We start from the raw sequence: 15,777 nt of genomic DNA, 5'->3' as shown, positions 1-15,777 counted from the left end.
CCGCACCTACGGCCTCTACCACAGCACTACGCCCGCCCTCCGCTACCTCCTCAGCCAATAGTACCGCGCCCAGCTGGCAGCGAGAGCTGTGATTGGGTGAAGGGAACGTCAATGAGGCGGTGTGAGGAGGCTCCCGCCCTCTCGGGTTGAGGGGGCTGGCGGTGAGCGGGTTTGTGGTGGACTTGTGTTGGTTGTGTTCGTGTGTAGGTAGGTAGCGTAGATATGTGTAAGTAACTTAATTTTTGGTGTGTGTTTTCAGTTTTGAGACGTTGGAACACAGTTGTCGGTGTGGGAGAAGTTAATCAGCGGCATAGGAAATTACAGGATTAGAGCACCATGAAAACTGCAATTACTCAGGGAGTTTCAGAGGCAGGGTTTGTTTCAGTGGAAAAAAAAAAAAGTGGTTTAAATTACAAAATCAGGGTTACCAAATGTAGAGTTAAGTGTTCTCTCCTGTACTGTACCTCAGATGAGGCTCAGGTGATGCATTAAATAGTGGTCATAATTCATACGTGCCTAATTGTAAACAGTATTTCTTTGGAGACCTAAATTTGTAACCTTAAAAGAAATCCAATTCTGATTTAATAATACTCACTAGGTTATAGTTACAAATGATGAGGTAAATACAGTTATGCCATTAGGCAGCTGTATCACTACAGGTGACAGAAGCAGTAGGTTTTCCTATTTCTGAGGTAAAATGTGGCGTAAAACCCTTCAGCAACATGAATAATCTATCTGAAACTGTTAGGTTGTGTGATATTGGGCACTGGAAAGATGGATGAGGATCTCTACCAGTTATTCTGTGGATTTGCACTTCAGTGTGTATTTCTATATGGAGTTCCTGGCCCCAGACAGGTGGAGAAAACTACATATATATGCTAGAATCATAGAATAGTTAGTGTTGGAAAGGACTTTAAGATCATCCAGTGCCAACCCCCCTGCCATGGGCAGGGACACCTCACACTAGACCATGTCACCCAAGGCTCTGTCCAGCCTGGCCTTCAACACCACCAGGGATGGAGCATTCACAGCTTCCCTGGGCAACCCATTCCAGTGCCTCACCACCCTCACAGTAAAGAATTTCTTCCTTATACCCAATCTAAACTTCCCCTGTTTAGGTTTGAACCCGTTACCCCTTGTCCTATCACTGCAGTCCCTAATGAAGAGTCCCTCTCCAGCATCCCTATAGGCCCCCTTCAGATACTGGAAGGCTGCTATGAGGTCTCCACGCAGCCTTCTCTTCTCCAGCCTGAACAGCCCCAACTTTCTCAGCCTGTCTACATACAGGAGGTGCTCCAGCCCCTGATCATCCTTGTGGCCTCCTCCGGACTTGTTCCAACAGTTCCATGTCCTTTTTATGTTGAGGACACCAGAACTACACACAATACTCCAAGTGAGGTCTCATGACAGCAGAGTAGAGGGGCAGGATCACCTCCTTCGACCTGCTGGTCACACTCCTTCTGATGCAGCCCAGGATACAGTTGGCTTTCTGGGCTGCGAGTGCACATTACCAGCTTGTGTTCAGTTTTTCATCATATCAGATGAGAAACTGGTACATTTTCAGATCATATTTTAGAAAACTAAAATACGCAAACCTTTTGCTTTACTAATTCTTCTCTAATGACAATGACTGGGGGCAATCACAGCAGATAGACCTGTCCAAACAAACAGAAATTACCCAAATCTGGTTTGCAGAAGTCACTAGTTTATAAAAGCAACTGAGCCAGCAAGTTTTGTGTGTGTGTGCACTGCTTTGTTTTCTTCCCCCCTGTCATTCTTTGTCAAGAATCCCAGTATGGTTCTTTGCAGAATACATATTACAACAGTGAATCACAGCAGCTCTGTTTACCCACAGCCTGTCAGAAAGAAATGAAATGGGGAAAAATGCTTATCTGCCAGACTATGTCTACATTTTTTTTCTCTTAACAGATACAAAAAATAGCGTAACAGACATTTGCTTCATCCTGGTATGTGTTATTATGTATTAGAGTGCTATACCCTATGTATATATCTATACTTATGGTTTACTTATATACCCGATGTATATCACTAATGGTATTCCTTTTCCTCAGTGGTGAGAACTCCCTTTTTTTATGCTTCAGCCTTATTTGAGACATTTCTTTCATGTCTTCAAGTCTCATGTTTTCTTACTCAACATGATAACCAACATTATAAAGAAGAGCAAGAAAGATAAACTGCCTGTATTTCTAATATTTTTATAGTAAATATATATCATCAGGCTACCTCTACTACAACTTCTGTGCAACCTCTGATGACTTCCACTACATTCAGATGATCCTTGGAAAAGATAAACAGAAGTTAAGCTTTAGTTTAAATATAGTTTAGCTTGGATTTCCACAAAAATCTAAGCAGTCTTCCTACTGATCAAGAAGCCTTTTATGCTATCAGCCAAAGAAAAAAGTATCCCGCTTCACAACAGGTTCTCAACCCACAGAAACTTTGGTTTCAAGGTGTCAGCTCCTACTTTGCAAGCTAAGTTTGTAGGCCTCACTGTCAGCTGTTTCTGAGAACATTTAATGATCTTTTCAGGTACTCATTCAGACTTATATGGTGTTCTTCCATGCAGCCTTTATTTTTTAAGATGTCTTTTACAACAGAATGGTCCTTTCTTAAGGAAAGGCTGGTTGACTGGTCTTGTAGATTTACTATTAGGATAGCATACACATATTTTTTTTAATCAAGTAATTGATATTTCAGTTTGCTTAACCAGCAAAATGAGGGCAATGTGGACATTTTAATGAAGAGTTACTGTTTGCTTTTCCTTTAAAGTTTAACACTTCCTATCAACAAATGTGTGTAAATAAGCTTGTTTACCACAAATTCATTTCAAAGTAAGAGTAACTGGCAAAAACTACTTCGCTTTCATTTTTCAAAAATCCTTATTATAACTGGAAGACTAGATGAAAGGATATATGTGTATCTACGTATGTGTATGTGTGCATAAAAACAAGAAGAGATTAAATACTGGCTAAGAGAATATGCCAAAAAAAAAATAATCCAAGGGAGAGCAGGTGGCAATATCAATGGCATCAGGAATGTTTACATGTTAGCTATACTAAAACCAAGCAACTATGTTTGATAAGGGCATATACAAAGCTGAGTATGAAAAGAATACAAAAAATTTCTGTCCTCTCACCTTAATCTTCTATCTTTTCAGTGAAGAAAGCACTGAATACTGCTTTAAATTCATAGAATTATAGAATTCTTTGGGTTGGTAAGTACCTTAAGATCATCGAGTTTGAACCTCCTGCCATGGGCAGGGATGCTTCACACTAGATTGTGTCACCCAAGGCTCTATCTAGCCTGGGCTTGAACGCTGCCAGGGATGCAGCATTTACTGCTTCCCTGGGCAACTGGTGTCAGTGCCTCAGCACCCTCACAGTAAAGAACTTATTCCTTATATCTAATCTGAACTGACCCTGTTTTAGTTTGAACCCATCACCCCTTGTCCTATCGCTACAGTCCCTGATGAAGAGTATCCTTGTAGGCCCCCTTCACACACTGGAAGCTGCTCTGAGGTCTCCATGTAGCTTCTCTTCTTCAGGCTGACCAGCCCCAACTTTCTTAGCCTGTCTTCATAAGGGAAGTGCTCCAACCTCCGATGCCTTGCTGTGGGTATCTTTATTCATTTCCTCCCCCCCCCATTCTGATATTTGATTCCTGCGGCAATTTATTTGCCTGCGTAAGCCTCCTGTTATATATGCATTAAGTCAACAAACTTCAAACAATTTCAAATTAGTCATCTTTATTTACCTGGGGAGACTGGTTCTGTGTTGCTGCTTGTCTTTCCGAGGCATATTCCAAACCACACTTTACCCTTAATTAAGATTTTGTGAGATTAAAAGTCAGAATACTTAGCATTTATATTTTGTTTTCCCTATTTAAAGTGAGTTTAATCACAAACTACAAGGTCAGTTTCACTTACATGCACACATACACACAAAATCCTGCTGAATGCAAAGTTTTCATACAGTGATTTACACTCGAGCGAATGATGTAGAATTAGTTGAGTGGAAGGTCAGTAGCATCTGTTGCTTTGCTAATAAAGTTACATAGGTACCTAAAGCTTTCATGCTACATGTCAGCCATTTCAGCTGGCTGACTTGGTACCTATCTCCTGTTTATGATTGAATCAGATTCACAAATGTTCCCATGTTCTGTACAACATCTGTTGAGTAGGTATGCTTAGAGTACCTCTACTACATAGCCAAAGCATTTAACTTCAGCACAGAGCATTGAGGCATAACTTCTATTCTAAAAGACCAGAAAAGAGAAAAACAGGACAGGGAGTGCTCATTTTTCATTAAACTGATTGCTGCTGAGAATAAATCACAGGCTTGGGAGTCTTCATTTTTTCTCCTTCTACTAGCAATGTTCAAACTTGTATCTTCCACAGTATCCAAACTGTGTATCTGGAGATGGGGCTTGGATATGTTTTCTACCTGTGCCTACCCAGAAAGAAAAAAATAAAGACTCTGGTTTACATGGTAAAGGCTCACGTAATAAATATATAATTTATATTACTGAATATATTTTCAGCCATGAAAAAAAATACATCTACTGCACCTACTCCAAATATGAAATAATATAATGAAACTATTCTCAATGCTTGAAAGAATAATTGGCCTTGTTACAAATATCCAACTTTGGGATATTTACAGTACCTCAGGAACATCTTCAAGTGATTTTTCCAGTGACCCTTCTGCTGTCATGTCTGATGTGATCACCAGGGCACAGAAAAAGCTCTGAACAAGGAATATATACTACTATTAACAGTTCACTTACATGACAGAGGATCGAAGGGTAAGTATGGCAAGTACACTCAGAAGAAAAACAGAGAAGCATTGATAGAACAGATTAATGTTCATTGTAGCACAGTAGATGGAACACATTGGCTGTCTTGATTCCAAAGTGGAAATACACACCCAAACCAATTTTATTTGTCAAACATGCAATTAGGTGGACATAAAGTCCATGCTATTAAAGGCCAGTCAACATCTGGGTGACAGGTGCCAGCATGTTAGACATAGTATATGGTGAGAGCAAGAGATGGAACATGAGATAAGTGATAATAGCTCTGTATATACTCTGTAAGTTATGTCTGCTTAAGATATTATAATAAGTTTATCATTCAGTAACTTGCATTATTTGTAGCCTTTTTGATTTTTGTATTTTCAGTCATCAAATTCAATGAAAATGCTGAAAACACTGTGAAATAAAACATCTTCAGAAGAGGGCTTTAAGGGATTATGGGGAGAGCAGTACTAGTGGAAAAGGTAAGCAGCCATCAGTTAAAGCTGGCTTTTATGGGAAATAAATAGCACATGTAACTTGGGCTGTCAGTTGGCAGAGTGAGATACAGAGAGGCACAGTAGGGAGAAAACATGGATTTCTGAGAAAACACATGTAGCAGAAAATCAGGAAAAGGCAGATTGGAAATCTCATTTTGTGTTTGCAATTTTCCACTATTCTCTGCTGTAGTTATTAGGGCAGGATCTTAGTTTAAATCACTAGAGAAAAAGACTACCCTCAGAGGCAGAAAAGCATGTTAGAATAATAATAGTGTTTTTACACTAGAAAAACAATGTGGGGTTTTTTTCTCTCCTTCTTTCCTTCTCTATAGACAATAAAGATTTCAGTGACTCTGGAGCAGATGTGTTCACAGAATCACAGAATCATTAGGGCTAAAAGGGACCTCTGGAGATCATCTAGTCCAATCCCCAAATTTTAGCAGTGTATGTGGTTAGTGTCAGTGGATATACCAGTCCTAGAGTAAAATACATTTTGCAGTATTTTTACCAAAGGGTGAATTTCATTCATCTTTATTAATGTTTTGCAATAATGTATTAGATTTTCATAAACAGTACTCCTCCTCCTCATCATCAAGAGGTTGTGTTTCATATTTATTGCTGGCAAAACAGCTGCAATATACTTCTTGAGATAACTGAAAGAAGAACAATAACAGGACAAGAAATGCAGTATTCAGACATATATTTAGCATTCTGGATATCTCATCTTTTGTTTTTTTATGACTAGAAACTACATTATTAAAATTCACAACATATAAATAAAATTTTCTGTTGTTAATGTATTTACTTCTATTTGGTTTTCTTTCAAGTTAGAGCACCCATAAGTAAGCTTATGCATGGTTTTCTGCATTTCTTCTCTGTATTATTAGCAGCATTGTCTGAAGCATTTACCTAATAGCAGTTGATAAAACCTCTATTTTGAAACATGGTTTTGCCCATTAATGCTTCTGCATAAGAATTAAAGCTAGGCACAGCAATATTTTTTTCTGTTGTTAGAATCAGAAGCTCTTAAGCTTTTAAATGGGTCAACCATCCAGTATGACTTAGTCACATGTGCTTTAAATTAGTCAAGTGTTTAATTGGCTTGCTGGATGTTTGCATGTATAAATATAGGTGCTTGATCCAAGAGATATCTTGCTTCAATAGGTGTCATTTTATGTGTTCTAATTTTGTAGAAAGAAAAGAATAGTAAATGAACTGGTTTTTCAAGCCAGTTGAATGTTCAGAAATGTAAAGGCAATTAAAAATGTTGGCTGCGCCACATGACTGGAAAATCAGGCTATTATTTCATTGTCAGGAAAAATTAGATACATGCTTCTGAAAATTTTGGATAGATTTGTGTAACTGAATACATCAGTAAAGCTCTAGACTGGTATATAGGGTTTATTCATTTAATCTACTAATATGCCAATAAAATGAACTAAACTGAAGCTGCTACTTGGATGTATGAACAGGATCTGTTTGCCCATTATATATGTTCTATGATCCCTAAGCCGAAGAAAGCATAGTTTGATGCTCTGCTGAAAAATATCAATGTAATACATCAGATTAAAACATAGAATGGAGAGGCACACCAGATACATGCTGTGTTAGAGGCCTACAGAATATGAACAAAAGAGATTGCACATCTACCTAACAATATCAATGCTGCTTTATCATTTGGGCATTCCATTTTGAAAGAAACCCGCTCATTAGAGGCATTTTGCGTGAATGACTGACAGGTTGCAAGGTATGTAACACCTGTAATGATGAATTTAGTCAGGGCTCATACCTCAACTTTCAGTTAGTTTTGGTACAAAAACAGTGTTGAAATTTGTCATCTGATCACACATTGTTCTTTACAGTGTTGATTCCTGAATTTTCCTGTGAATATAGTATCACAGTCATGACTGGAAGAGACAATAATGGAATCATAGGAAGCTTATGGGGAAAAAAACAAGCAAACCAGCCAGTGGAATGGCAAGAAACAAGATGGATTTGTGGTAACCTCAGCAAATGTGGACACTGGGAAAAAAAGGAAGAACAAAGGAGAAAGCATGTTGCATTTGTAAGGTATGAAAAGAGAAAATGTCACTGTCTTTGAAACCAATGGGCAAGTAGCTGGAAATTTTCTATACATGATCTAGTCACTAAGTCAAAACTGTTAAACCTGAGAGATTTAAGTTAGATATCTACATAATGTTTAGTTGTCTAAAGAAAGGCTTGGCTTGATCTTTTTCTGTTTAAGTTAGTTGTGAAAGCTGTGGTACTCTGCAGGCAAAAATACATCAAAGACTATTACAATGCATGTGACAGTTGTAATATGTACACGTGATATTTGTATGCTGGAGTACCAGCGAGCATTTTACATATATAATAATCCAGTGTGCTGACTTGATGGGTAAGTTTCCCATGGAATCACCTAGGGGTAATGGTTGCAAATTCACCCTCAGTGATTTGCTGCCAGGGTCCTATTAAGATATTTCCTAAGTTTAACATGTTTATAATCCACATATAGTTTAATATGTTCTCTCTTTCACCTTTACATTCCAAAGATACAAATATACTTTAAAACATTTCATAGAATCATAGAGTCAGCTAGGTTGGAAAAGACCTTTAAGATCATCAAGTCCAACCATTATCCCAGGACTGCCAAGACCACTACTAAACCATGTCACTGAGGGCCCTATCTATACATCTACATCTATTTAATGCAAGCTAATTTGTAATTGATTAATTTTCATAGTCTCTAAACTAGCTGAATAAGAGATGCTGAACATAACTCAGATTTTAAAGATAATGTTAATGAATTCTGAAATAAATGCAGTTTTTTTAAAATCTGCTTTGTTATAGAAGAATTGTGGCTGTCTTTTTAGTTGCCCTTTTTAAGAGGAATAACAGCAATAGACATAAAACTTGAGGTTTGTCCCTTGAGATGGTCACAAATAGAACTAAGGGAATAATTAATCCTGGGGTTTTAACACATTAATCAATATTGTTTGAATTGATGGAAATTGTAGGTCTCAGTACCTTTGAAAAATCTGCTATTTTGGTGTGAATATTTTAGCCTTTAAGTAGCTGTCATTTTATTTTACATCATAATAGGAAGCATTTAAGGACGGAATACTGGCAAAAAGGCTGCATGTCATCTGCTTATGTATCTTAATTTTGACAATCAGTAGGACTACCAAAAATTCCAGGGATTCAAAGAAGGAAGGGGCATGGTGAGAGTGAAATACAGCACTGTTAGCAGCATATTAGATACATATAAAATAGTTCTTCCAGCCTAGAATAATCGCTCCACCACAGTGCCTGCCATATGGTCAGCAGCTTGCTGATGCCCTTTGCCCCAGCAGTCTGTGTAATGGCAGCATCTGAGTAGCTGTTTCAGTCCTTCTAATAAAGGCAGTTTTTCACACTGACTAGTTATGTGCTGTTATAGGTTGCAAAGATGGCTATTATTTTGTTTAAGACTTACGCACTTGCCAGGGGCTACTTCTGATTTGTGCTGAAGTAGAATAAAAAGCCTTGACTGTGTTGACCACAGCGACATGCATGGAAAAGAAACCAAGCAGAATTTCTTCTGCGTGTTTAAGTATTCTTAAAGCCAAAGTTCTCTTCTTTACATTTCGCCTAATTTTTCTAGGGTTTTCTGTTTATAGAAAACTCACTGCCTCAAACAGATAAGCTGAAATTATAGAAGCATCTAACATACTTTTAAAAAGGCAAAGTAATGCCATAACTACAGTAGTCTTCACAGGGTTTAGTTTGACACTGGGATCAATTTTAGACATCCTAGCCCCCTGATTTTTATGTGTGTGGAGGTCTACATTTCTAAAATGTGTGCCTGCTTTATTAAAGTTAGAAGAGGTAATAATTCTTTTTGATATATGAGCATACAAACTGAACTTGGCTGTTTCATGACACCCAGGAAATGGTGAAACTTATCTGGAAAATAACAAATTACTAGTTTGTTGTTGCCTATTTTTAATCTCCTTGAGGTTGACATTATCAGGTTAATTATATTGATACATTTCTTTCTAGCTACTTAATTGTCCCCTGCACACTGGCTGGCCATTTACAAGATATTTACAAGAGTTTTACAAGCCATTTCCATTGATGCAGGGATAAAAATAAAATACAGATCATAACTTACAAACCATCAAACTTATAAACTTGCTGAAACCGTCTGAACAGATCATAGAATCACAGAGTAGCTTGAATTGGAAAGGACTTCAAGATCAACTAGTTCCAACCCTCCTGCCATCTACTGTGATCTGTCAGCATTCCTAGCTGGCTTTGCTTATATTCACATCCTGGTTTGATTGGTAAAGATCAGTGTCTGTTCTGTGTTTGAGCAGCACTGTTGAGCCTTCATCCATAATGTGGACTCCTAAACAGTTTTAAGAGGAAATCAGATTTTTCACTGAATGTGTTACCTTCATAATTTTGAATACTTTTAGTGTAAAAATGTTTGATAAACTTTTACAGCCACAAGGAGTTCTACATGATACCAACCATGTAAATTAGAGCAAGTTTTGACCACCTACTTTCAATTCACCAAGAATGAAAGCAGCTGTTTTTCAGTAGTCCTCTGGTTGTCATATTACTTGGCTGAGAAGGGTAATACATTTTCCTTTCATTTTGTTGTTAGTATGGTCAGGGGGTTCTTTCTTTATTTTTACAGTGTGCTAATACCTTTTCTGTTTGGTATTGTTATTCATACATTTTCATTAAATCTGAAAGGAGGTTTCAAGATATGGAAGGTTGAGGTATCTTAATTTTCTTCCTGTATAGCAGGGGCTTTCCATCATCATCTTCCATATTGATGGGTTTGTTCCTTTTCCTGCTTACCACTCATAGGGACTGTAACCAATACATCCTATTCGTGAGTGGCTCCATTTTACTTGAAAGTTAACTGCCAACTACTCTCCTATAGATTGGAGATAGACCTTGGTCTTTCACCTTGTATTTTAATGCAGGAGTTTTTTGTTATGACCCAGTTCAATGACATCCCATGACATCCACCCAACACTAATCATTTAATTTTAATTCTTTTGTCAACCTCTGATACATCTCTGAATCATCATTTTATTGAGCACTGATGGATCCGATACTTCATAATCCTGGCACCAGCCCCACTTCTACTGAATCATACAGACTATTCCTATATTTATTTCCAGGACCAGGTACTGAGATCTGCTATAGAACATTATATAGCACTGAGATACTTCCCTTAGGATGGTGTGTCACAGGTACACCTGCCCAGTGACGTAGGTGGAAAAAAGGGAGTTGGTAATTTCCTACCCATTGCTTACAGCATATGTTTCATCCTGAGTGCCAATAACAAATTGGCCTGTGTCAATTGTCTCCTTGTTGGAAAAATATTCCTGGGTTCTATGAAAATAGGCAACTCTGCATCAGAACTAGAATTAAGTATAGAAGAAAGTGAATGGTGTTATGTTTCTGAAGGCTATGCATGTTGTCTATGTAGTTCTCAAGCCAACAGCACTACTGAACAACACAGCTACATATGCATGTACTGAATTGACAATGAGTTTGGGAACCTTATTGTGTGGGTTTTTTAACCTGACTACTGTTTCTCACATGATTTTACTTTTGAGGTTGGAATTAGATGAGGCCTATAGAAATGTGGTTTAGTGGTGGCATCGGCAGTGCTGGGGAGTGGCTGGACATGATCATCTTAAAGGCCTTTTCCAACTGAAATGATTCTATGCATGCTCTTCTGCTGTAGCAAAGCCATGGTGGTGGTATACATAATTCAGCATCTTCACAAGAATGGTGAGATGGTAAAATATTGTTCATTCACATAAAAACTAGGAACAAGCGTACTGAAAAAGTATGAACAGTGTATTATGATGGTCCAAAAGTACCATCATATAAACCTCAGTTTTCATTAGCTAGTACACTCAACTGTGCAGTATGTGTCAAACTACAAATTCCTGCTCCAACATACCAAGATTAAAACTTCTCCTTGAAGAAGGTTTCTTAATATGGGCAATATAATCTGGTGATGAATACTAGAATACTAGTTACTGTGCTGTTATGTTATACAGAGTAAAAAGATTTATCTGAAACTCTGTTACAGAATCTTTGAGAGAGAAACAAAGATTTTCTTTATCTCAGGCTTTCATTTCTCAATGACCTCCTAGTGTTAAAGCTTTATTTTCTGTTTGTTTTTCATAAAAATGCCAATATCAATGGTCAGTGATACTTATAGGTGAGTTAGTTATATATAGCACTTTTCACTTATGCCTTATAAATTTTAGATGTAATTTTATTAATATGTCAGCCTCCTTTTTGACAACCACTCATTTATTTACCAAATTAGCATTATATGATATTGACTCTGAGGTATTTAAACAATATGAAGTGTATCTCAAGCCAAAACATTTGTAGGATTCTACTCTAGTTTTTTGTGCAGGTAGGGAAGTTTTCCTAGTGGAAATAACTAAAATCTTTTGAGTTTATCAGAGAAATGAAGGGAAATCAGGGGTCACAAAGTAAAAAAGGTAGTGAAGAGAGAATTCTGCAAGTGAAGATATTGTTTTGCTCTGGTATTTTCCCCTTATTCTAACATGCTTGACACTGTTTTATTAATTATTTTGTTGCTGGAAGTACTCATTTACTGTAGTTTTTCCCACAAACATCATGGAACTTTTCTCTCCTACCTTCCAGATGAGTGCTATGGTGGTAGCAGTGCAGCAGTGTGCTTGTCTCTCTTGCTTGCCCTTTGCTGCTGTGCTGGTTCAGTGTATTACTATTGTTTCACTACCAAACCAGACCAGCAAATAGTTGGTGGCTAAGAGAGTTTCATGGAATAGAGAAAGAATCAAGTTCAAACACTAAATTTAGATGAGACTTAAAATGAGCCGTGTGTGGCAGATGACTGCTCTGGCTACTGGGTCCTTTGTGGTGCTGAGGATTTCCTGGATACATCTGCACTGTCCTTTGGCACAGTGTTCTCACTTTTCAACTCAGGCCTCTGTGGTCTAAGGTGTGTGTACCTAATTTATTCCTGAGGTTTCTCTGGGTGGAACATACTCAGTCCCTTGCTGATGAAGCCCTGGTGTATCTGAAAGAATAGGTAAAAGACAATCGTAAAAACAGCATGGAGGGCTACCTCCATCTGACTGTCCTGCAGTGCCATCCCAGAACACATTATACTCATGGCTTTAAATTAAAAAAGGGGAGATTTAGGTTAGATATTAGGAAGAAGTGCTTCTCTATGAGGTTGGTGAGGCGCTGGAACAGGTTGCCCAGAGAAGCTGTGGCTGCCCCATCCCTGGCAGTGTTCAAGGCCAGGTTGGATGGGGCTTGGAGCAACCTGGTCTAGTGGAAGGTGTCCCTGACCATGGCAGGGGGTTGGAACTGAATGATCTTTAAGGGCCCTTCCAACACAAACTCTGATACTCTTCTATGCTTCATACCCTGCCTTATTCCATGCTGGAGTATACCACACCCAGCCTAAGCAGGATGGCTTCTGGAGGGCTGCCAAGTAACTTTGCCAAGTAAATTTGTCACTGCTCAGGATAACCTGAAAAACAACCCAGTAATTCTGAAAACAAAACCATCAGGGTTTATAGTGTTTTGGCTTGGGTTCATGAGAATACCTGGGCATAGCTCTGTTATACCTGGAGTTGGCCTAGACTGGAGGTGCCAGTTCCAGTTTCATCAGCCTTACACACTGCCAGCAGGTCTGGTGGCAGCTTGGCACTCCTAAATTCTGCCAATAGCAGTGAGCAGGGGCATTTTAAGTTTCAGAAAATGATAGAATCTATGTGAAGGAGAGCATGTGATTGCATTAAATGCATAAAATGCATCTCCTGGCAAGAAACAGCTCTGACAAGGGCTGCACAACCAGGAGATAGCCAACAGTGAGCACAGGAAGCCTGATACAACACTGTGGTAGAAACATGTCATGTAGAGTGGATGGCATAGCGTGTACCACAGCAGCCAGGAATGTACTCTGCTAGTCATCTCGAAGGTGTATTCCCATGCAACATGAGGCACCTGATGCGTGACCAAGGTTTTGATTCACTCCTTACTGAAGGCGGGTTAGAAAAACACAGCAGTGAAGTTCCACTATGGCATTGCACTTCTTACAGAATCATAGAATGATTTAGGTTGGAAAGGACCTTAAGATCATCCAGTTCCACCCCCCTGCTATTGGCAGGGACACCTCACACTAGACCATGTCATCCAAGGCTCTGTCCAACCTGGCCTTGAACACTGCCAGGGATGGAGCATTTACCAATTCTTTGGGCAAACTCTGTGTCAGCTCAGTTCTTATGCGCACTCCATTTTCCCTATCCCTGTCTCACTTGCTTTTTCCTTTGTTTTTCTTGCAGTTGCATCTTGTTACTCAGGAACATGTTACTGCACAGAGATGCCTGTGTCAGTAGGCATGACACTTTGTCATAATGAGCCACCTCATCAGCCACTGCTCTGGGGACGTGATCTGTAAATGAGTAAGTTTAAACCTCCTCTTCATGCAGGTTTTGTCTTTGTGAAGCAGGTGTCTGCAACAGTGCACTGTGGTGCATTCATCTCACCAATATATTGTGAACAGAAAGGGGCATTCCCTTTTCCAGAGGTTTTATGCTAGGGATAAGGAAAGAAAGCAGATCTCTCTTTCTAGTTTTATAAATAGAAAGTCAGTGGCTTCACTGGCCATGCAGTTCAAATGTTATCCTGGGCAATCCTGTAACTAGTCTAAGCAGTTCCTAACACAAGGCGTTGTGCACTTGATTGCTCTATGAGGGAAGACACTTTGTGGTGATAGTACCATACTGTAGGATATGATCTGTTGGAAACTGTGTCACACGTGCAGTGTCTCAGTTCACCTGCACCCCCATTCCACAAGGTGTGTCAAACAGCAGTTGTTCACACAGCAATGGAAAAGTTGGTTCTCGTCTTTTCCCCTGAGCATTCTTCATTTTGCAGTGAGTTGAATTACTACACGTTCAATAGATATCCTGGAGTAGATTACCTACAATGTTGTGGCATTTTCACACAGACAGCCTCAAGAGGGAGTCAGTGGATTACTGTGATACGGCGAAGCTGCCTAGTGCTACAAAGCTTGGTATTCCTTGGGAAGATAAAGCTTTGATCAGGCATATCCAGGGGGATGCGAAAGTATTAGCACTGATGAGGGCTGGTAAGAACCTTGCAGAATGAAATCCTGCATCAGCTGGGAATCTGTTGCAAGACTGATGTATGACAGCACAACAATACATATAGCAACTGTTGTCCTAAGGTTCTGAATAATTTCAGGCAAGGTAGAAGAGATTTTTAATACCTGGACTATGCCTTTCCAGATCCCCTATCATTTGTCTTCAATTCTTTTCAGCATTGTTTGCCATTTTATATAACCACTAGTCTCAGCATAGACTAATAATGCTCTGGGGCATCCACTTTATAGCAGTGTTAGAGGATAATACTTTACCCAACCATTTCCTGACTGTTAAGGATTATGAAAAATACAATATTCAACTATAAATGTCTGTCTGTGTGGCTATTCTTTCTATTGATTCTGTGATCATAGTGGTTAACTCTTGGGAATGTTATCATCAATACTGTATTACTGGCTAAAAAAAAAAAAAAGAGATCTGAAGACATTCCAGGAAGCATGACACATATCTGTGACAATCTGTAGGTGTCATTTCTCTATCAAGTGCCTCATGAGACAAGTTACTATCACAGCCAGTGAATGGCTACAGTAGTAAGTGCAGTTTTGACATGCAGTTAATCCAAAAGTGAGTATTCTGGCACATGGGCCTGTAGCAGGTTTTCACACATATGTGCTATAGTAGAGGCACATGACCAGATAAGTGAGATTATTGCAAGTGCATTCAGAGAACTAGGTTACACTGGTAGCTAAGGCTATATAGACTTGTCAGTGCTGGTGTTATACCACAGATAGATGTCTAGGTGACTAGGGAAATTTAATCCTAGTGGAAGGTGTCCCTGCCCATGACAGAAGGGTTGAAACTAAATGATTTTAAGATCCTTTCCAACCCAAACCATTCCATGATTCTGCTGTAACTTTATAGCTGGATGTTGTAAATTAATAGCTGTTAAATGCTGAAGAACATCATCATTATTTGCAGCTATTTTGGTAATGCAGGCACTGTAAAATTTTAATTAACAGGAAGTGCTGAAATGAGAAGTAGTGGGAAAATAGGCCTTGGTAAGTTTCAGTGCACCATTTGCCTTGAATAATGTCATGTGATTAAACAAATACTCTTCTATCCCCTTCATTTGATTCCCTCACTAACTGTCACTGGTAAGACCTTGCTGCTAGCGACTGAGAAAGTCTGATACAGTACCAAGTTATAAGCCTGGAATTTTATGCATTTTTCATAAGGTTTTTCTTATTCTGACAGTTTTCCCTACCCTTTGTCATCGCAATCATTTTGTTGTGTTATTCATAGGAAAAAAGGAT

At 38.9% G+C, this 15,777-nt stretch overlaps 1 protein-coding gene across 1 annotated transcript in view; it reads left to right on the top strand.

The window, feature by feature from the left end:
* ABTB2 (ankyrin repeat and BTB domain containing 2) overlaps nt 1-15,777 on the top strand; it is a 166,063-nt gene that overhangs the window by 482 nt on the left and 149,804 nt on the right. The window contains exons 2-4 of the mRNA XM_062621950.1: nt 5,200-5,297; nt 7,175-7,382; nt 13,682-13,801. Of these exons, the coding sequence (XP_062477934.1) occupies nt 13,798-13,801 (4 nt within the window). The 5' untranslated portion in view covers nt 5,200-5,297; nt 7,175-7,382; nt 13,682-13,797. The remainder of the gene's footprint in view (nt 1-5,199; nt 5,298-7,174; nt 7,383-13,681; nt 13,802-15,777) is intronic.

The sequence above is a fragment of the Pezoporus occidentalis genome, unplaced genomic scaffold (genome assembly GCF_034315485.1).
Source record: "Pezoporus occidentalis ecotype Australia unplaced genomic scaffold, CSIRO_AGI_Poc_V1 ctg236, whole genome shotgun sequence".
Lineage (NCBI taxonomy): Eukaryota > Metazoa > Chordata > Aves > Psittaciformes > Psittacidae > Pezoporus > Pezoporus occidentalis.
The sequence above is the reverse complement of the archived record's forward strand: the minus strand, read 5'-3'. Positions and strand labels throughout refer to the sequence as shown.